Source organism: Macrobrachium nipponense, chromosome 36, assembly GCF_015104395.2.
Source record: "Macrobrachium nipponense isolate FS-2020 chromosome 36, ASM1510439v2, whole genome shotgun sequence".
NCBI classification, from domain to species: Eukaryota; Metazoa; Arthropoda; class Malacostraca; order Decapoda; family Palaemonidae; genus Macrobrachium; species Macrobrachium nipponense.
The window spans coordinates 47,654,934-47,678,632 of record NC_087220.1 but is presented as its reverse complement, the minus strand read 5'-3'; the positions used below and the strand labels follow the sequence as shown (position 1 = coordinate 47,678,632).

General features: G+C 37.3%; 2 protein-coding genes and 1 long non-coding RNA gene across 5 annotated transcripts in view; 2 read left to right on the top strand and 1 right to left on the bottom strand.

Moving 5' to 3' along the window:
* The window catches only part of LOC135203603 (glycogen-binding subunit 76A-like), a 200,766-nt gene extending 179,291 nt beyond the window's left edge, over window positions 1-21,475 (top strand). For all 3 annotated transcript variants that reach the window (XM_064233410.1, XM_064233409.1, XM_064233411.1), the window contains 2 exons: window positions 16,911-17,264; window positions 18,655-21,475. In XM_064233410.1, the coding sequence (XP_064089480.1) occupies window positions 16,911-17,264 (354 nt within the window). In that variant the 3' untranslated portion in view covers window positions 18,655-21,475. The remainder of the gene's footprint in view (window positions 1-16,910; window positions 17,265-18,654) is intronic.
* Window positions 1-23,699, bottom strand: part of LOC135203605 (uncharacterized) — a 366,497-nt gene that overhangs the window by 337,087 nt on the left and 5,711 nt on the right. The gene's annotated exons all lie outside the window — the stretch shown is intronic.
* On the top strand, window positions 23,014-23,627 carry LOC135203323 (uncharacterized). Its single transcript, XR_010311926.1, has 2 exons — window positions 23,014-23,296; window positions 23,331-23,627. It is a non-coding gene; the product is annotated as an uncharacterized LOC135203323 (long non-coding RNA).

Here is a 23,699-nt window from a genome sequence, read left to right as displayed (position 1 = left end):
AAGCCCGTAAGGGGACGACCGTAAAAACATCAATAAAAGACGGGAAAGAGCCGTATAGTACTTAATAACGGCTGCTCTAAGAGCAAGAGCCCGTGCTGGCATAAGGCCAGCTCAATCTAAAACAACAACGTTAAGTACTCGAGATGTCCGTCTAACCTTGATGACTGAAGTCATATCAGAACAGTGGGTTTTATGTAACAATCCACCACGGAAATCCTGTCGTTTTCTTTGTATCACTAAAAATGATAGAGAATTAAAAGCATCGTTTTATCCAACCTTGTCAGGATTGAGAGGAAATCATCCACTTTCTGATGACATATTATTATTTGGAAAAAGTCATCAATATCATTATTATTATTTTTTCTTAAAAGTGCAATAGTAAGTAAAAAACAGAGTAAGAGTTAATGGCAGTAAGCAATACAAAATCAACAAACCGTATACGATCATAAGTCAATAATAATAATAATAATAATAATCAATAATAATAATAATAATAATAATAATAAATCATTATTATTATTATTATTATTATTCTTATTATTATTATTAGTATTATAAAAAAAAATTTATTATAATTATTATTGTTGTTAAAAGTGCAATAGTATGTAAAATCAGAGTATCGGTTAAATGTCAGTGAACTACAAATCAACAAACTATATAATCATAATTCAAGATAGATAAACAATAACATTACTATAAGAAGGGATGGTTCCCCAACATTCATCATCATCCTCTCTCTCTCTCTCTCTCTCTCTCTGTCTGTCTTAAGGCACGACCTTCACCTGACCTCCCCTATCATGCTTGCGTGATAACTCTGCCTTCAGTAACGACTGTGACCTTTGCTTGGACTTGCTATTAGCACCGCAATATGTTCGCAGCGCGCTCACGCTCTCTCTCTCTCTTTGCCAGCTCATTTTTTACGCGTATGAATTTTGGTGCTCAACCGTAAAGAATATTTACTCAAAAATATTCATACACTGAATATTCAACGTAAAATACAGTGGAGTATATTACACACACACACACACACACACACACACACACACACACACACACATATATATATATATATATATTATATATATATAGTATATATATATATATATATATATATATATATATATATATATATATAAGCAGTACGTGAAGTGTAACTCTGGTTGAGTGCCTGTCGCTGCCTGAGCCATACCCAAGGGCAAAATGTTTGCCCAGGGGCAAAAAAAAACATATACCATCGTAGACATTCCATAAATAAAAAAAAGGGGGGTGGGGGATGGACAGACAGACGCACGAAATACGACGAATGAAATGCAAAGCCGTGAGAAAATGTTCGCGTGTAGGTCGAGAACGAAACGATCTACTTCGGTGGGTTTGTTGCTAAGGAAGTTGTGGGACGTTTCGTTGTATACGTGAGGAGTGGCCATTGAGCCAAGAAGTGTCTGCCTCTGCCTCTCTCTCTCGACTGGGGCGCGTGTTAGCGCGGTGCCTTCTCCCCCCTTCCCTCCCCTACTCTCAGATCATATAGTCTCCCACCCCACCCTATAACTCCTACTCAACCAGCCAAACTAAATCACCTGTTCTCCCCAAAGCCCGTATCATGATGTGACGACCCCTTCCCCCTCTAACCAGTCCATCCTCCTCCTCCTCCTCCTCCTTCCCCTACCACCACCGAGTCCCTGTCCCAACCATCTTCCCGTCACGACGTCTCGTCTCCCTCCTTCCCTCCAGTTAGGGCCAGTTCGAGAAAACTCAGAGCCGCTTCGATGAACGTCACTGACAAGCCTGTGTTTGGCCGTGGTGGCGCGCTGGGTTGTTGCTGATCGGCATAAACATCCCACGCAATATTTTAGGAGGTGGGAAAGAGAGAGAGAGAGAGAGACGAGAAGGAGAGACGAGAGATACCAATGTATCTTGGATCTATATAATATTATGTAAACAGGGAAGGTTTACCGTTGCAAAGACTTTCTTGGGAATTCAAGTATGACGTCCTACTAAGCTGTTACACAAGCAAGGACCGGAACTTAAGGCAATTTTTCATAGACAGCGACAATGAATAGGCGCCAGATAGATAACTAGTTTTTGGTCAATTAATATAATTAACTTATAAAAAGTAAGAATTGTTTTAAATCTAAACTTCTACGGTAGAGCAAAGTAATCTTTGAACCATTTTCCCGCGACAAAACAAAATAATTGACGAAAATTACATCATTAACCTTATTATTTAGAATAATAAAGCTCCTGGGTTCTGCATCATCAAAACATTAGCGACAAGACAATGCCCGAACAAGGCTGAAAATACCACAATACCAAGTTGGGAGATCTCTTGGGAGTTTTTCTTATACATTTTCTTCGATTATTTATTTGTTTTACCTCAGTTTTTCATGCATTTTCCTGGGGTTATAATCATCTATTATGTCTACATTTTTCAACAGTTTTATTTCATAATTTTCCAGGGGTTATAAATCTCTATTTTTTTCGACATTTGTCAAGTGTACTTAATTTCCTGGGTTATAACCATCTACTTTTTCTACATTTTTCAACAGTTCTATTTATAATTTTTCCTGGCGTTATTATGATCCACTTTGTCTACGTTTTTCGGTGGTTAACTTTCTCATTTTTCCTGTGGTTGTAATTATCTATTTTTTTATACATTTTTCAACACTTCTATTTCATAATTTTTCTCGTGTATTTTCCCCGGCTTATAATGATCCATTTTGTCTACATTTTTCAGTGGTTATACTTCCTAATTTTTCCCGTATTTTCCTGGAGTTGTAATTACTTATTTTCCGAATTCTTCAACTGTTCTACTTCATAATTTTTTCCTATATTTTCCTGGGGTTATAATGATCTATTTTTTCCTACATTTTTCAGTGGTTCTATTTCATAATTTTTCAACAGCTGTAATTTAGAATTCTCAAACTTCCCAATTTTCTCTCCATTAAATGATTAAATGTAGTTTTCCTTTGCCAACAATAACCAATAACTTTTAACGTTCTTCACTTTCTCTCTCACTCGTCCATTGTTGAACTTCCTCGTCTTTTTCCTTCTGTTTTTCTCTCGCACTTGTCCCTTTTTTCGTCATTTGAATTTCTCCCTTTGTTTCTCCAGCATCTTAATCCCTTTCTTCGTTTTCCTTAATCATACTCCTAAGTTATTTCACGCTTTACTTCTTTAATCCCTTTTCTGATCTGTCATATCCTTTATTTTCATTTCACTGATTTGCAGGTGATCCGAAACGCGGTAGATTTAAGCCTTGCTAAGTTCGTCACCATTTTCTTAATTATTGTTCATGTTTCTCTCGAGTCCTTCGCCAATGTTCTTTAAATTACCCTTATTTGTTACCATGATTCACCTTACGCAATTTCTTCTAGTAAAAGATCGTCAAGTGAACACAATAAAACAGTTTGACCGAACGAGTAAACAGCGCTTATGTAATCTCTCTCTCTCTCTCTCTCTCTCTGCTTATTGTCGTAAAGTAGTTCCACCAGACCACTGAGTCATTTCTCAAAGGAGCTGGTCCGTAAGGTTTATTCTTATGTGACAAGTGAAAAATGAACGAGAAAACGTCTTACGAAGTTAAGACAGTTAAATTTGGAAGAAGCCACAGGAGACGTCAGAGGGGAGCAGCCAAGTCCCTTGAAGTAACTGCCTACAGTGAAGAAGGAAAGCAAACTGTGAGCAGTTCGCTCCCCTCACGGAATACACACACACACAAACAAATACGTCAATTCCTATCTTAATGAATACATTATAGCTGCTATAGCAGTTAGTGCCGTGGAATACCCCTCAGATGTAGGGGGTTCGCGTCTCCCCCAAGGCGATGTTAAATCACTGGCTCTGAATCATGACTAGTCAGTGCTGTAGTGTGGCGTCTGCGTTGGGAGGTTGAAGCCAACATTCTTTGGAAGCTTGACTTTCAAGTCAATGGCCCCTTCGGTGTGTTTGTTCCATGTGAATAAGTTTCATCTACTGAAATAATAATAATATTACATGAAAAACAGAACATTGCTTCACCCCAAGTTCTCGCACATATGCATATACATGGAGGGCTCGAGATGTGTGGAAATTTGTGAAAGTGAAAGCTATGGCATGGGTAGAATACTTTCACAACTGGCCCTTGACGTCACAAGGATTGAGAGCAGCGGTTCTCAATCTTTTTTGGCCCATGCACCCTTTCACCATATGTCAAAATGTCATCCCCACCAAACACACACACACACACACACACCCGCCTCCCCACCCCCTTTCCAAAACTGTCTGCCTAAAAAAGGTGCATTCCTGAAAACTGAAATCAGCCCCCTGGGAATTCCCCCTGGTTGAGATCCAGAGAACCACCGCTTTAAAGGCTGTGATGACGATGATGATGAGGAGGAGACTGCAATATATTAGATCCAATAAAGGAGCATGTGCTTATGGCAATTACGTGATATTGCATGAATACAGATAAGCACGTTTAATGACAAACAGTTGCTCGTATCAACTGCCAGTCACGTTGACATCAGGCGAGACCTTACAGCTTGAGAGGAGAAAGTAGCCAGTGCAGAAAGGAATCGACGTGGATAATGTCAACAGTAGACAGTACAGAGTAAAACATGCAAACTGGGAGGCAGGTTAACTACAAGTAGACAAGAGCAGAAAAGGAGCTACGTATAGACAGTCTAGACTGGGTGGCACTACAGAGAAAGCATATAAATAATGCAGACGGGAAACGTATTTAGACAATGTAGACAGAGAAGGAATTTAAACAATGCAGAAAGAGTTGGCGTGTAGACCATGTAAACACTACAGACAAGAAATTACAGACACTAGACAGACAATCATATAACATGAATAAGACAGAGAAAATGGACAAGCACACGCAAGCAAAAAGGGGGTTAAACAGAAACAAACGCACAAATAACTGCAATAATCTGATAGTCAGTGACACATACAGTGTGTGTGTGTGTGTGGTACACGGGAGGAAGAAGCAGCAAATAAACTGAATTATCTTTCATATGGAGTACATTTTAGCTCTCTCTGTCTCTCTCACGCAATCAGCCGCTAATAATCCTGGCCACTCCGTTTTTTACGTAACTTGTCCCCGAGAGACTCTTAGTCGTAGCCATTGCTGCGATGCTGCAGATTTTGCCAAAAGTAACTGCGCATGCATCAGGCGCCCAACGTGGCTTTGATTTCGCTTTGAATGAAGTTCAACTATTTCTTTTACGTGTTTTTCTTCAACGATTTTTTTTCCCTGATAGTCTTTTATGTAATTAGCATAACTACAATTCTCTCTTTTTCCAATATGCGTTAGTGTTATGGAGGCAAATAATGTTACATTCAAATTTACCGTCTTATGAAATTACAATAAGTTTATCTATCTATACTGGTCCTATTTTCTTATTGTAATCTTATAAGATGAATTTTAATGTAACATTTCTAAGTGCCGGTTTAAATTCTAAAGCGTTCAACGTGTTGAAATCAGTTCATCAACTTGAATCAATCATTCGCAGATTAAAAGAATGTCGGTTATATAAAAAATATTCTTACCGCTATTATGAGAAACGGAGAAAAAAAAATATCCGTTAATTAAGAGGAGAAAAGACAGTTCCCTGGCATCTTATCAATGTGATACTTAATGTCTCGAGTCTCTATAGATCTCGGTAATACTAACGTCCGCGGAGAGACAAGAGACAATCGAGTGAAAGGTGAAATCTCTTTCACTCGAGTGAAACAATCGGGGAAAATATAATCGATTTCACCGCACTGCAGATCATCAAACCAAGCCAGGGAAGCTAGTCTCAAGAAAGAGCATACACAGTTTAGCACCATCTGTCCGTCCCACACCTAATGGCAACGAAGAGCTCTCACCCACACACACACACCAGTATGATGGTAGAGCCGTCAGTGCACCTCACGCGATACACTGTAGGCATTACTAAAGGTTCTTAGCAACGTCACTTCTGCCCCTAGCTTCAACCCCTTTCTTTCATTTTATTGTGCCTCCATTCGTATTACATTTCTTCCATCTTGCTATTCACCCTCTCCTAACGATCATTTCAGAGTGCAACGGCGAGGTTTTCCTCCTGTTGACACCTTTCCAGCGCTGAATGACCTCTAATAAATTTCCTGAGCGTGGCCTTTGGCGTAAACTCTTGATTCCATTCCTAACACAAACACAGTGTTACGTAACATCGGCGACCGAACGTCACAACTTTTAAAAGTTCAAAGCGAGATCATTTTATCCTCGTCTGGTGGATGAGTCACGAGAGGCGATAGAACCATGAACCTGTTTCAAGGCCAGATACAGTTTCTATGGGTGAGAGTATTATTAACAGGGAGTCAGTTATAGAAGCCACTCGCTGTTCGTCAGTTATAGGTCGGGAGGTTGTTTTCGATATTTTCTCGTGAAGTGTCATGCATTCATTTAAAAGAACGGTGGGATCTTCATTAGATAATGACCCCCCACCCCGCCCCAAAGGGTTTTAACCGGTATGCATCCACCTTTGCGGCGTGTTTAGACAAGCCCGTTGGGTACTACCGTAAAAATATAAACAAAAGACTGTCAATATCATTAAAATAATGACCCACAAGAAATATTAGCCACAGATAACGACCCCCGAAAACCCTTGGGAGTTACTACCTAGGAGGGATCCAAACAGTATCTAAAGGTACATATCAACTTACTTCCAAAAGTATTTTCCCACCATTCGTTCCTACTGTCCGAAATAAAGAAGTTCGTTAGGTACATTCCCGTGGTCCCAATAGAACAGTGGGGGCTTTATCGGCGAATGCTACACAGTCTCAACCAAGGCTGTAAGCCTAACACGAGGTTGACAGAGAAATAAAATAAAAGTTATATATACTCTTCTTTATCACTATAAGCCTAACATGAGGACGTCTATATAAAACAAGTACAGAATGAATGAGTACATTTATAAACACATGTGTATCTATATAACATATATACGCATAAATTTCACTATTTACTACCACAGCCCCTTCCTGTCAACATCCTACTACCCACCACCTGTTCCCAGCAAAACCTCGACAAAAATGACCAACCTAGTTAATTGACAGCTTTGTCAATTAACTAGGTTGGTCATTTTTGGTCACTTATTGTTTATTATATTGCATACAAGTAATTACATTATGCCGACTTCAGTGTTATTAAAGAACAAGCCAAATTTCTAGTCTATGAAGATCCCAAAGTGGAAAAAAAGGACAATGAAAAAACAATAACTTAGAATAACAGGACCCACAAACTCTTTCAAAATGTCAGTGACCGCATAGCGTACACATTCCATCTAACTTGGCAGCTTGTGCTGACCATCTGAAGGGACGAAATGTGACCTGGCCAATCAAGTGATGAGGTCACATGAGTGTGTTCAATTGCAGACAATTAAATAAGAAAAAAATATTTGAGTTATGCCTCAACGAAGAGACCATTGGAAAAGGGAATCCAATAGACTAATACATCAGAATTGATTTACAAACTGGGCTTTTAACATATTATATAAGCTATCTTCAACGGCTTGTTTACAAAAGAACCATCAATAAGTCTTCATGATATACACTCAGGTTTCTCAAGAAACATACGTAAATTTCTCAGTAACCTACCTTATACAACACTATGCAGTTCACAGTAACCTAACCCACCAACATTGTTCTTTACGGTTGTGACTAACTCCCTCAGTGACTGTTTATCAGCTCTTCAAGACTGAAATTTATAATGTTTTGTATCTGTCAGTCCTCAACGACTTGTAAATACCCTGAATATCTTGCATCAGCTGTTAATGACATTTCGACCCTCTATGATTTGTAAACACAAGCCCTAAATTAATATATAGCGTCCATATTTACTGAGTTGTTTAATCTTCAGCTTTCAAACTCGTCATTTAAAGAATATCAAAATTATCCCTCTCTCTCTCTCTTTCTCTATCTTTGCCCCTATGACAAGACGAATACATTAGCATACCAACGCCACACAACAGCTGCCAACATCAGTGGTTCCTTTCGCCATCTTAAAACCTTTGTTGAGCTAACCAAATCAACATTGTTATGGGATTTTTGTCTCTCTGTGCGACCTGCTTTATGAGATACTGATGGATGCACGACAAGTTACATTTAACGGGAAAAATATATGTGCATAAATTCATGCATACATAAATACATTTGTGTGTGTGCGACATCATTATTCACAGAAGATGCAGTCTTGTGTAAATGAACGTGAAAGCGCTTGGTATTGAAATTAGGCGATTTCTAATATAAATTACACAAACGTACACATACATATAAACTTCAATCATTCATATATAACATATCCATTATATACATATGCATACACATTCATATAGCCTATATATTCCACTCCCAGACTTCACTATAGCAACATCCAAGTCAGTAGAGGAAGTGAAATAGCAACACGACTGTATCACTTCCTTGTTGCCATCCTCTACGATATGAATGCCTGGCGCGTCCTCTGTGACTCCTACCAGGGAGACAGAGGTGACCTTGGAAGAGAGAGAGAGAGAGAGAGAGAGAGAGAGAGAGAGAGAGAGAGAGAGAGAGGAGGGGAAGGGGGGATCAAACGAGATTTAACCAGCGGCGCGATTTAACGGACCAAAACAACCTATAGACGCCTTTAAAAAAAGTTGCCAGTTTGTCATTATTTGAGGACTTGAACCACAGACCAGAACGAAAGAAGGTCCCGGATGTATTCAGACGAGTCTGCTGGGTATCTGGCGCCAACTGCAAGTTCTTGCTTGTATAAGTCCCCCTCCCCCCCTTTTTTTTCTCATGAGGATTGAAGTAATGACTTGCTTTATTAATCACTCAAAGAACACTTTTACCACTGCTGTTGCTGTTCTCGTTGTCGTCGTATGAGGGTTTAGGAGTCAGCATAAAATTATTAGTAGAGAGTATATGTATAGTAAAATTAAAAATCCATTAAAAGATGCAGAGACGAGATAGAAGGAATGAAGGCAAAGAAAATAGAATAACAGAATATAAAGCCGTTTGTTCTATAATATAAATATGCATACATTCTTAGATAACAATCGTAAAGCAGGCCTCATACAAAATGGATAAGATAAAAAGATAATAGCAGAGACAATTCATACAATAAAATAACATTTTAAAAATGCTAAACAAATAAAGAGGAACATTAAAGAATGAAGACGGAAATAGGATAGCATAACATTTAAAACACCTCGTACAAAATAACGCCGTCCCTTCGAACGCTGTGTCAGAAAACAGAGAAATCGCCTTGACACTGATAAGACTTCAGGACGTTTCTGAAATTATATATATATATATATATATATATATATATATACTATATATATATCTATATATATATATATTATATATTATATATATAATATATATATATATATATATATATATATATATATATATATATATATATAAAAACCGTGAAGACAAGTGAGATCGAAAACATCTCGCTTAAGCGGCACCTGTAATTCTATATCAGCTTCCCTCCCAAAGCTACGTACGAAAACAGAGAAAACGTCCTTTTATATTTGATAAGACTTCAGGCGTTTCGGACGAAGATAAACTCACGCGAAGACAATTTGAGATCTAAAACATCCCTGAGCTGCACCTAAAATCCTTACGTACTGATCAACGTGGAAGAACAATAAGAAATCGGTTCAAATAAAGATAAGACAATGGTTTCGATAAGATAAAATGACTCGTATACTTGTAATTCCTTTAATTCGGAACGCATATTACCTGCGCATGCACTGTGTTCTACAACACGAACTCGAGTACTCGACGCGGATGAGCGATAAGGAATCCGATAGAGGCAAAAGATAAGACTATACATTTACGTTGGGATAAATTGCTCATTTAAGAGTTAAAAATTTCATGCGTAACATAAAAACAATAATAAAGTTTAGTACTAGAAATGTGACATTTAAGAGGTATGCATTCTGGGAAATACACAATAGCGGAAGGACCAATTTGCTGATTTTACGGTGGTCATAAAAATGAGATTTTAGAAATTATCGAATATAATTGTACACTAGAATATAAAGTTTATTCAATAATTCTACAATGTGTTCCCCAAATTCCTTTCAAGTATTCCTGGTTAAAATATCCCAAAATGGATTCCATTGTAAGAAAGGAATTACAAGCAGTAATTTGCAGTAAGATGGAAACGACCACTCTCTCTCTCTCTCGACTATTGTGTTCCCTTGCCCCCGTTTGTTTTGAGCGTGACGTATTTATTCTTTTTATCTCGTCAACTGAGACACTGATATGCAGACGGCTTTCATTGTGTTAACAAGGCCGAGTGTTACCATGTCAGCCTGCAGAGAGAGAGAGAGAGAGAGAGAGAGAGAGAGAGAGAGAGAGAGAGGTTCATCACGTTCTACCCCTTATCTGATGCTTAAATAATTTGTCTGTATTCGACATGCATTAGGAGAGGTTTTGACTCAGACATTACAATTGCCACGGAAATCACACATTATGAAGGTGAATACAGACATTGTAATAGTAATGTCTGAAAGTGAATCCAGACATTACTATTACAGTGTCTAGATTCACTATTACAATGTCTGAAAGTGAATCCAGACATTACTATTATAATGTCTGATAGTGAATCCAGACATTGTAATAAACGCAGTCTTTCGTAGGACTCGACCTCTTATCAGAGGAATTATAATAACTGTAATGCGATTGTAACCACATTCATAGAATTGTTACAATAATCACTGTAATACGACTGTAACCACATTCAGAGAATGATTACAATAATTGTAATGCAACTGTAACCACATTTAGTGAATTGTTACAACGATCACTAACGTCGTTGTAATCATCCAGTGAATTGCTACAATAATCACTGTAATGCCACTGTAACCACATTCGGTGGATTGTGACAATAATCCCTGTAATGTGACGGTAACCACATTCAGAGAATAGTTACAATAATCACTGTAATGCGATTGTAACCACATTCAGTGAATTATTACAATATGCAGATAATTATTAAAACGCGTAAGGATTTATATCCCAGTATAATAACCAAGTGACAGAGTATTATCTAACCACTACTTTATGTTTAGGTAGCATTTCAGAACATAAACTGAATCTTCGAAAAATACTGGTAATGGAGAATTTTAATTTAGATTGAAAATGAACATTTCCTAAGGTGCCTATCATTAACAATCACATTTTGAATGTGAGTGACTAAGTATTGTGTAATGGTTAAAGATTAAAGGAGCTTTTCATTAAATAGATGATGAATATTGTATGAGCATTTGTACAAAAAAATGTACGGACAATATTGTTATTGGAGATTTCGCGTAATATTGAAATTAGACTGTTTATTGTCCACTGAACATTATTGAAAAAAAAAAAGAATTTTTTAACAGATTTTTTTGGAAAAAAAGGAAAAGTTTTTTGAAAAAAAGACAAATTAAAAGGAAAAAAAATTTTTTTTTATTTTTTTTTAAAGGAAAAATTTTTTTTGGGGGAAAAAAAATCATATAGCCTATAATCTTTCGGGACAGGAGGGCAAAACCATCTGGAGAGAAAGTGTGGATAGCGATAGCGGTAATCACAGCCGCAAGAGGGGGAGATAATTGAAACTTTCCCCTAAATATGCTTCACCCTGTTGTGTGTGAGGGGGTAAATCACGGCTATATTTAGCTTAATAATTGCTTTATACACACACACACACATTTATATACACTTCCTCATTCATGGCGTTAGCGTCGAGACTCAGATTTGTGGTACATAATTGGTTGGAATTTTTTCTTTTTCCAGATAGCAGGAAAATTATTCAAATTATATTTAAAATCTTGCGCGCATGTCCACAAAAATAAATATGATCGGAATCTGTAAAGATGATGATGATGTTAGGAACGAACCCTTTTGTTTGTTTGTTTGTATGGTGCTTTTACGTTGCATGGAACCAGTGGTTATTCAGCAACGGGACCAACGGCTTTACGTGACTTCCGAACCACGTCGAGAGTGAACTTCTATCACCAGAAATACACATCTCTCACTCCTTAATGGAATGGCCGAGAATCGAACCCGCGACCACCGAGGTGGGGACGCTAATACTATACCAACCAAGCCGCTGAGGCGCTCAACGAACCCTTTTGGACAATCTTTGTAAATCTAATCATCTTAATTCAATTCCCTTTTTTGGACAGTCGCTATATTTAAAAATATATAATTGATTCGCCTTTTCGGACAATAATTGATTCGTCTTTTGGACAGTCTTAAAAAGTATAATCTGCGACTCCACTTTTTGGTTTTGGACAGTCTTAAAAAGTATAATCTTCCGTTCCCCTTTTTGGACAGTCTTAAAAAGTATAATCTTCCGTTCCCCTTTTTGGACACTTTGATAGTTCTTTTGGACAGCTTAAAAAGTATAATCTGCGTTACCCCTCCACTTTTTGGTTTGGACAGTCTTAAAAAGTATAATCTTCCGTTCCCTCTTTTTGGGAACAGTCTGTAAAACAGTATAATCTTCGTTCCCCTTTTGGACAGTCTTAAAAAGGATAATCTTCGACACCTTCTTGGTTTGGGACAGTCTTAAAAATATGATCTTCCGTTCCCTTTTGGGACAGTTCTTAAAAAGTATAATTCTTCCGTTCCCCTTTTGGACAGTCTTAAAAAGTATAAATCTTCCGTTCCCTTTTTGGGACAGTCTTAAAAAGTATTAATCTTCCGTTCCCCTTTTTTGACAGTCTTAAAAGTCTTCTCCGTTTCCCTTTTTGACACGTGTCTTAAAAAGTATAATCTTCGACAACTTTTGTTTTGGACAGTCTTAAAAAGTATAATCTTCCGTTCCCCTTTTTGGACAGTCTTAAAAAGTATAATCTGCGACTCCCGTTTTTGGTTTTGGACAGTCTTAAAAAGTATAATCTTCCGTTCCCCTTTTTGGACAGTCTTACAAAAAGTATAATCTTCCGTTTCCACTTTTTGGACAGTCTTAAAAAGTATAATCCTTTTTTCCGGTTCCCCTTTTTGGACCGGTTTAACAAGTATAATCTTCCCTTACAAAAACCTTTTTGGTTTGCAGTCTTAAAAGCCGAAATCTTCCGTTCCCTTTTTGGACAGTTCCTTTAAAAAAGTATAATTCCCTTTTGAGGATCTCCCGTTTTTGGTTGGCAGTCTTAAAAACGTATAAATCTTCCGTTCCCCTTGTTGGACAGTCTTAAACAAAACGTATAATCTTCCGTTCCAACCCCTTTTTGGACAGTCTTAAAAAGTATAATCTTCCGTTCCCCTTTTTTTTGGACAGTCTTAAAAAGTATAAATCTTCCGTTCCCTATTTTTGGACAGTTCTTAAAAAAAGTTTATAATCTTCGACACCTTTTTGGTTTTCCCCTTTTTGGACAGTCTTAAAAAAGTATAATCTTCCGTTCCACTTTTTGGACAGTCTTAAAAAGTATAATCTGACGACTCCCGTTTTTGGTTTTGGGACAGTCTTAAAAAAGTATAATCCTTCCGTTTTTTCCCTTTTTGGGACCAGTCTTAAAAAAGTAACTTTTTTTTTTCCGTTCCCCTTTTTCCGTTCCCCTTTTTGGACAGTCTTAAAAAGTATAATCTTCCGTTCCCCTTTTTGGACAGTCTTAAAAAGTATAATCTTCCCGGACACCTTTTGGTTTGTTTTGCGTCAAAAAGTAATAATTCATTCAGTTCCCCTTTTTGGACAGTCTTAAAACAAAGATAATCGCGACTTCCCGTTTTTGGTTTTGGGACAGTCTTAAAAACGTATAATCTTCCGTTCCCCTTTTGGACAGCTTAAAAAGTATAATCCTTCCGTTGCCCATTTTTGGACAGTCTTAAAAAGTTAAAAATTAATTCTTTCGACTACCCCACCCTTTTTGGACCAGTCTTTAAAAGTATAATCTTCCGACCCCCGTTTTTGGACAGTCTTAAAAGTAGTAATAATTCCATTCCCCTTTTTGGGGGCAGTCCTTAAAAAGTATAATTCCCCTTTTCGGACACCCCTTTTTGAACGTCTTAAAAGTATCAATCTTTCCGTTCCCCTTTTTGACCAGTCTTTTTTAAAAAGGTAAAATCTTCCGTTCCCCCTTTTTACCGTCCTTAAAAAATATAATCTTCGACTCACCCTTTTTGGACAGTCTTAAAAAAGTTATAATCTTTGACACCTCCCCTTCCTTTTTGGACAGTCCTTAAAAAGTATATAATCTTCCGTTCCCCCTTTTTGGACAGTCTTTAAAAAAGTAATAACTCTTTCGAACACCCCCTTTTTTGGTTACAGTCCCCCTTAAAAGTATAATATTCCGTTCTTCCCTTTTTGGGAACAGTCTTACAAAGTATAATCTTTGACACCCCTTTTTGGACAGTCTTAAAAAGTATAATCCTACGTTCCCCTTTATGGACAGTCTTAAAAAGTATACTACTCGATTCCCCTTTTTGGACAGTCTTAAAAAGTATAATCTTCGACTCCCCTCTTCGGACAGTCTGAAAAAGTATAATCTTCGACTCCCCTTTTTGGACAGTCTTAAAAAGTATAATCCTCCATTCCCCTTTTTGGACAGTCTTAAAAAGTATAATCTTCTGTTCCCCTTTTTGGACAGTCTTAAAAAGTATAATCTCCGACTCCCCTTTTTGGACAGTCTTAGAAATTATAATCCTCCGTTCCCCTTTATGGACAGTCTTAAAAAGTATACTATTCGATTCCCCTTTTTGGACAGTCTAAAAAAGTATAATCTTCGACTCCCCTTTTTGGACAGTCTTAAAAAGTATAATCTTCGACTCCCCTTTTTGGACAGTCTTAAAAAGTATAATATACGATTCCCCTTTTTGGACAGTCTTAAAAAGTATAATCTTCGAATCGATTCCCTTTGTCCAAATTTGAGTCTTAAAAAAATAGAATCGACTTAAATTTTATATTTGCTGCTACTGGTTAATAGCAGCAACAAAAATGACACTATTTTACCTTTAGAAGTAAACTGGAAATGATACCGAAGGGTTCCATCGATCTACTACCGCTGCTGAAATTGGGGTTAAGCCACCACAACGATAATAATTCTTTGGTTCTGACGCAAATACAAAGCTATTTTTGGGGAAAACTGAGTACGGCCATTCTTCAGTAAATAAATCGTTCCATTTTGAAGAGCGAATCTTTAACGACTGAACAACTCTTTGCTTGTTTTTTTGTTAGAATGGTGTTTTTACGTTGCATGGAACCAGTGGTTATTCAGCAACGGGACCAATGGCTTTAAGTGACTACCGAACCACGTCGAGAGTGAACTTCTATCACCAGAAATACACATCTCTCACCCCTCAATGGAATGGCTGAGAATCGAACCCGCGACCACCGAGGTTGGACACTTAATACCATACCAACTACGCTACTGAAGTAACAAGCTTCGGAAATCTCCTCTTGGTTTCGTTTCCCTCCGGGCAGCCCCAATCTTCATTTTCCTTCCGTTTTTCTGGTTTCTGCCGTCTTGAGCTAGATAAGGGCACCACTTTGCCTTCCACACCGGCCTCGTCATTCAAATGCTTTTTCTGCTGCAGTGTATGAAGCGAATCTGATTATAACCACTGTATTTCATAAGTATTATTCAGCACTTATTTCTTTATCTTGTAATTATTAGACGAGCTCGTATTTCTCATCCTTACAATTCCTGAGCAGCAAATTCTAATGCAGACCAAAAGGTACCCCTTATCAATTTTTAATACATAACAAAAAATGCCCATTATTCACATCGCTGATGCGTTCTGTCTTGATTCTTTACGCAAAATAATCTTGTTTACTTGATTTTCTGCAGAGAGAGAGAGAGAGTCACTGGGTATAATGGCCCACCTCGACCAAACAAAGGCCAGACAGATAGCATATAAGTCCCTTCCATCTTCGCCGCCTTGTCACCATCAGCATCGTAATCTTGACGGATGATCATGGAAACGAAAGTTTTTTTTTTTTTAATTTATTTTAAAGAAATGCCGATGGATGAGGCAAAGAAACGACAAAATACTGCTTCAACGGGGACAAAATATTACTATGGTTTCGGACGTTTCCTGGACTGTTAAAAGACACTTCTAGTCTACTTGGTAATCTTGGGGATTGTTCATAGTTTATTGGTAGGTTTCGTTACAGTTCCAGAAGCCATAATTGAATCACGTGTAAGATCAGTCCCTGTGTCCCTGCTGGTCAATTTAGCCAAACAGTTTTATGCAAATATACCAGGATATTTTACGCAAATATTAAACTTTTACTGTCTTTACATACTATATAAATTAACAACTTTCGCCCACTTACAATATGCTGAAGGAAGAAAACTGAAATCCATTCAATTTAATGTACGAGCTTGTCACTACAATTGGCCACAAATAAAGTACAAAAATTCAATACACTTTGGTGTACCTCACACAGACAATTAATAAAATGGACTGAATTCAAATAGAAACTTAAAATAATTTTTTTTCTTTTTGCAGTAAATACAATACCTGATCTGAAAAATAGAACTGAAAACTTTCCCCTTACAAGTATAATTAAAACTAACAATACTTTTTCCTTTCTAATGCCTGACCTAACAAATGGCACGAATAATATTTTCCTTTGCAATACCTGACCTAAAGAATAAAACGAATAAAAATTAAAACTAAAAAACTTCTTACCCTCCAATACCTGACCTAAGAAATAAAACAAATTATAACTAATAAAACTTTTTACCCTCCAATACCCGACCTAAAAAATAAAACGAATAAAACACATTAAAACCAATAAAACTGACCTAAGAAATAAAATTAATACAAAGAAAACTAATAAAACATTTTATCTTCAATACCTGACCTAAAAAAATATAACAAACAAACAAATTAAAACTAATAAAACTTTTTACCCTCCAATACCTGACCCAAAAAATTGAAACGAATAAAATGAACTAATCCGACTCCTTGTCCCTCCGCAGGCCACAGCCACCTACGTCCCCAACTCGCACGACGGGGCCACCGACCGCTTCTCCTTCCTCCTGTGGGGGAGCTTCCTTCAGGATAACGGCGCCCTGGCCTTCTGCGTGCGCTACTGCACCCTAGGCCAGGAGTTCTGGGACAACAACTACGGCAGGAACTACACTCTGCAGTGCTACTCCTCCCTGGGCATGCCGGGAGAGCCGGGCACGAACCCCGCCCGACCCCAGAACTCGAGCAACGTCCAGCAGTTCATGCAGAGCACCCAGAACACGACTCAGTCCGGGACCGCCAACTACCACAGCTTCGGCTCTCCCGTCACACCCAGCGATCCCTGGGCCAGCAGGTTCTTCTAGGTGAGGGAGGGACGGGTAGTTAGGTACCTGTCAATAGGCTACACATCCACATCCCTCCCCCAACACACACTAACTCCCATACAAACACAAACCTTACATACCCCCATACAAACACACACCTTACAAACCCCCATACACACCCAAGGTTCTTTGCAGTGTGCCTTCGGCCTCTAGCTGCAACCACTTTCGTTCCTCTTATTGTACCTCCTTTCATATTCTCTCGTCTTACTTTCCACCCTCTCCTAACTCTGATTCATAGTGCAAGTTACTGCGAGGTTCTCCTCCTGTTACACCTTTCAAACCTTTTAGTGTCAATTTCCATTTGAGCGCTGAATGAACTCATAGGGCCCAGTGCTTGGCCTTTGGCCTAATTTCTATATTCAGTTCAGCCTTTCACACATACAAAACTCCCCTCCTCCCCCTACAACACATACGCTCACTGGACGGCAGATGTTATGTCCGTAACTACAGAAAATCACCAGTAAATTGACATGAACCGAGCGACCTAACCCTAATTGATATTATCTAACCGACCAATAACCTTGGTATAGTAGATTCACATTAACCATGCATCTGATGTCTAGGCCCGTTCCTTACGACGCTCCTGATTGGCTGTTGATAAGCCAATCACAGTGCTAGAAACACTCAGTCTCTCTCGAGAGATCACATAGGCGTGTATGTTCCACCTGTCCCGAGGGATACTTTTGGAAGACGTATTCCTCAGAAGAGATGGAGAATACATCCTACCTATGTGAACTCTCTCGACAGACTGAGAGTTTCCAGCCCTGTGACTGGCTTATCAACAACGAATCAGGAGCGTCGTAAGGGACGGGCCAAGAAGTCATATGCAAGGTTGGTGTGAATCTACGATAGTATCATTCACCCGATTAGCCGACAGCAGAAACCACAAGTGTCTTACCAAATTTCATGAATCTAACGAGAACTTGGCATAAATGTAAAGCCCCACTTTACATAAATCGAAGTGAAAGAATACTCGGTATGACTTGAATTTGTGTTGACTTTCTTTTCAATCGTATGTTAAAAGTGACTTTGATCTGCTCAGCCTCCTGAAATAATCGCTTTGGACAAGAATCCGACCATGGCAGCTGCTTATTAGTTCAAACAAAAGAAGGGTTCGTTAACGCTAGACTGGAATAATTCAAGCAGGTTCAAGCAAACCAGTAGCCATCCTTACCGAAATAAGATTGACTAAAGCAGACTTAAATCATTCACAAAACTTTCTGGCGATTGTAGATTAGTCATGACAAACTACAACTGGCTGAAGCAAAACCAGATAATAAAATTAAAGGGATGGGACTTGTCAGAGAATGTACATGTATGTGAATATAAAAAACTTAACATGTTTTAATAAACACTTTTTCTTTTTCAGGATTGTGGCTACACGTGAGAGAGTGCGGAGCTTGAAAATTAAGATAAAAAAGTATCTACTGTGTACGCTTAAAAAAAAGCCTGTTACCTCAGTTTTTAACAGTGATACAACTTTCACAACCTTCTCTTTCACTCGTGTTAATCGAGTCCTTTTATTTGTGAATCACTTATCTCGAGCCATAAATATCACATTTTTTTAAGCGAAGAAGAATCTGGTACAGATCATATCCCAGGAGGCGTTGACATCCAGCGCCTGGCAATGTTGATGTCAATACTTCTGTATTGTTTCTAGGTAAATGCTGTTTTTTTTTTTTTTTTCAGACGATTGCGGCAGAATTTCCAGATCAGATCGAATGTTGCATTTGTGTAGAATACTTTTAAGCCCTTCCATTACATTGGATTTTTATGAAAATAAATTATTCTGTAATTTTTTTAAAACTTTTCGTTTCCAAAACTTTATACTTTGCTATAACGTTTCTTCAAATATTTTAAGTGAATTTGTTTTATCAGAAGACCTCAAGTTTGCAGAGTTTACATTGTATTGCAATTTCAGTTTAATACTCACGAACTTACGTACACTGAAAATACGGTGATGACAACGCTTTATGGAACGCTGTTCATAGTTAACTCCTCACAGTAAATCATAAGTGACAAAGAAAATTTCAATTCCGTACAGGTCTTTTTCAAACATTTTGCTTAGAGCCGTCAATGATAACTTGCACCCTCGATGTTACCTTCATTTTCCACCTTGATTCTTATTACCCAAGTGCCAAACTTAACCTCACGTTGAAGACAAATGACGAACGGTCGCATAAAATACGTATACTCTGGTCAAAATGTCAAGCTTTTAGAGGAAAGACGAGGACACTCAAAGTAAAAGCAATGATGATGATGATAAAAAAATGTGATATTATGGCGACTCCTTCCTTGTACATAGACATACCTGCCCTTCCTTCCTTCCTAACCCCATACAACTGTGCTTGATGTACATAGAAACATCTGTGTCATAACAATAGCTTTATTTCAGTTACATACTAGTCATATTTACCTGATTAACTGGTCAATACAAACTAAAACATCACACAGTACGGAGTGCGAGGATTCTCCAGCCGACTGGAAGAGACAGTTATGAACTAGCCAGCGGCTCACCAAACTGGAAAAGGTGTGACTTGGGAATCCTACACTTAGGAGCAAGAAGATGAAAAAAAAAATACATAAATAAAAAGCAGAAAACGGCGGCTGATCGTGAGGTAAGAAGCAGGAATGAAGTCCACAATGCACCCATAGACGCTCAATAAATATTCATTACCCTATGGAGGAGTTGTGTTGCATGGTGGAGTGTTGCAAGGACTGCTTGGAAGAAGACAAGCTGCCTGCCCAGAACAGTAATTAGGCTCAGAAAGGTGTGCAGTGTCTTGTTTCCAGGTGATCTCGAAAGCGAACGCGATTGTAATAAAAAAAAGAACATTGTCTATAAGTATTAAGGCGGTTGTTAATTGCCAGATGTGAAGGAAAATTGCACAAAAACATTAGCAGTGTGGTGTTTTAAGTAACTGGTTTTAATTTTTATTTCGTTCATGAATTAATGGGTTTTTTTGTTTTGTTTTGGCAGGAAAGATAAAACCCATTAATACATGAAACATTTTACAAGTGGTTTCTTTTATTAAAAAAAAAAAGGTTTATCTTTCTGACTGAAGTGTTTAAAATGTAACAGACCAATAATCAAAAGCGTTATTATATCTACTATGTATGTTATTGTACTGCAGATGTGGAAGGAACCATCCAATAATCAAATAAGTATTTTTGGACTCGTTAATGTGTATAGTTTTAATAACATATAAAATCAACTCTGTTTGCTAACAAAAAGAAGAAAGTCACCCAGGACAGAGAGCAATGACCTCTGCAAACTAGTTCCCGGGTCTTCAGCCTGACGAATCAGGATGCACTTAAATATGTGACAACCTGGCCTGCTTTCGACCCAGGGCCGTTTCTAGCTTTGTGGGGGACCCTAGGGAAGATGCTGTTTGGGGGGCCCTAGACAGGTAGGTAGGTAGGTACTCCATTTATCCCCCGAGGGGTTTGTCAAACTGTGACGAAGCGATTCCTAGCCATTTAGATGGTCTACTAAGATGCAAGAAACTATTACACCTCACCTTTATTTATTTCACATCTATTTCAAAGTACAAAGATTTAAAAAAAAAACAACACTTGAAATAACGCTTAATTAACATCACAGTCACACACTTACCAGAAAAACAACAATAATTCACACTATTTCAACTTTTCATCGGGGCCCCCAGGTGGCTTGGAAAATTTCAATTTTCCATGCTACCCCAGGGGGCCCCTGGTGGCTTAGGGGCCCTAGGCAATCGCCTAGTCCTCCTATAACTAGAAACGGCCCTGTTTCGACCTTCAAATCGCCCCCCCAACCCACCCACCAGACTGAGGGCGCGGGACGAGGTTTGAAAATGGAGAGCTTCTTTCAAAATTGGGCCCCATTACTATTTTAGATTAGGCCTACATTAGAAGGCTTCACAACCAGGGCAGGCCTTGGTGTGAAATTGCGCACATGATCACAAACGCCAGCACATGCAATCTAGCCTTTAAATATTCAGTCAATAAGGGTCACTTTCCAAGACAAGCTGGAATCAACTCTTCTTTTTGCCATTTAAAGGCTACATTTCGTGATGCCTATCAACTATATACATTCTAAACAAAACAAACAAACATGTCAATATGTAAATTATTAAAACGTTGTAAATATTATTGGCTTACCTGCTGTTTCTCACATGTAAAAATGAATAAACTCGTCTCTCTATGAATGATTCTATTGTAAATCCAAATATTTTGTACATCCAGTCACAATCTTTTTTGAGGAAAGCTTTATGTTTTATAAAGTAGAAAAGAGCAACTGCAATTTCATTCATTATTTCAGTCGTAAAAAAAAACCATATACAAAGAATTGTATGCTTAAGACGGATTCAGTGAATATCATTAGTCAACGTGACACTTATTATTAAGTTGATATCTTAACCTCTGAATGAGCATGAAATGTCAACATGTCCCACGAAATGCGGTTAAGGAATATTGACTTATCAGGTATAAATAATGATATAAATAATTTGTTTTTGTAGTTAGGCAGCACTACAAAGACAAAGTTTAACTTTTTAGAGATTAGTTGCCTTCATGTTACACAAGTCAAATAGGAAGTGAGAAGTGTCTGGGAGAGATACAGCCTCTTCAAAGTCGACTGCTTCAAACTAGACTTGTCTAATGACCCGAGTAACGAGAATACAATTACAAAGCAGTTACTGCGGTTGGCAGACACTTCGTTTAATAAAACAGAGTTGACTAAAAAAGTAATTCAATGTCTCATTTCTATATGTAGTTTCTAGTCTTGGGATTTAGTTTGCAGTGATGCAATAGTTCCTAGTAGGTAGTAAATATATATATAAAAGATTGAACTCTTCCCGAGTAACTCTATTTTACGGTATAGTAGTTGATTGCAAGCATAGATAACCAAGATGAAAGTGCAACAGGACTTTGCAGCCGGAGTGTATCTTTCCACAGACACTGGATTTGTATTTGTAATAAAAAAAAACAGTCCAATAACATAGGTATAATGTCAAAATATTGCATAAATGTATTAAAAGAGTGAGAATTGTAAGTGTACATAGCAAGTCAAGACTCATCTATATGTGAATGACATGCTTTTAAATAAAGTGTCAATAGGAGAAAGTCGAAACTCACACCTACTGAAGACAATTATTCACGTTAGTTGTAGATATGTCATTCAATTTCAAGAGGCTACGCTAGGAAATATGATAAGAAGCAAAACGTCTTTGGTGCAATATGGTGAACCTGCGAGTAATCATTAACCTGTAAGGTGGAAAATAATAATAGTTTATATAATATATATATATATATATATATATATATAATATATATATATATATATATATATATATATAATATATATATAATATATATATATATATATATATAATTAATCATTCATTAACCACCCGCTGTAAACAAAACCATAATGAATGAAAGCCTTGAAAGAATGGAAACCCCGACTGCAAAAGGTTAATGATCACATGCAGGTCCAGAAATTAAACCAAAGGAAGTAATGCATGTAAGTGAACAACAACAACAGTGCACGAACACTGTAATTATGTCCATATACATATAATTCCACAAATGTTTACATATATATTATATATATAATAAATATACATATATACATACATTATATATTATTATATATATATATCTATATATATATATATATATATATTATATATATATATACACACACACACACACACATATATATAATATATATATATATTATATATATATATATATATATATATATATATATACCCAGTGCTAACATTGATAAATATATAATACAATAACATTTAGTTTATATTTGTATGCACACATGTCAACAACTGCATTTATAAACGTTACTTTCAATACGATATGTTAGTACACGCATCAGAAAACACACTGTCAACATAGCCAGACTGGAAGTCCCCAGTTTCTTACATGCTTGATGAGTCGACGATAAAACTTTACATAAGACATTGCTTAATTGTATACATTTGATGGTATAATGCAGCTTGTGTGTGTGTGTATATATATATATATATATATATCTATATATAGATATATATATATATATATATATATACATAGTTATAGGCATGTATAAACAACATCAATTACATGTACACTTACACATAACCGTACCATACTTCCAACACGTATCAGAGAAAGCCAGGGTTCGTTACAACTTTTCTCCAACGTTTTGCAGCTTCAACTGTCAGCTGAAACTACAAAACGTTACCACGCGAACGTTTGCTGGAAGCCTTAAGAACAAGTGCTTGAAGAAATGAATAGGAATGCTGGTGTGTGATCTTTTTAAAGAGAAGAGACTGTCGAATAAAAGGTATCAATGTTGAAGTCTTTTTATTTGTTTTCCCCCTAAACAAAAATGGTCTGGTTAAACCAGTTTGGTATCGTAGGGGTTGGCTC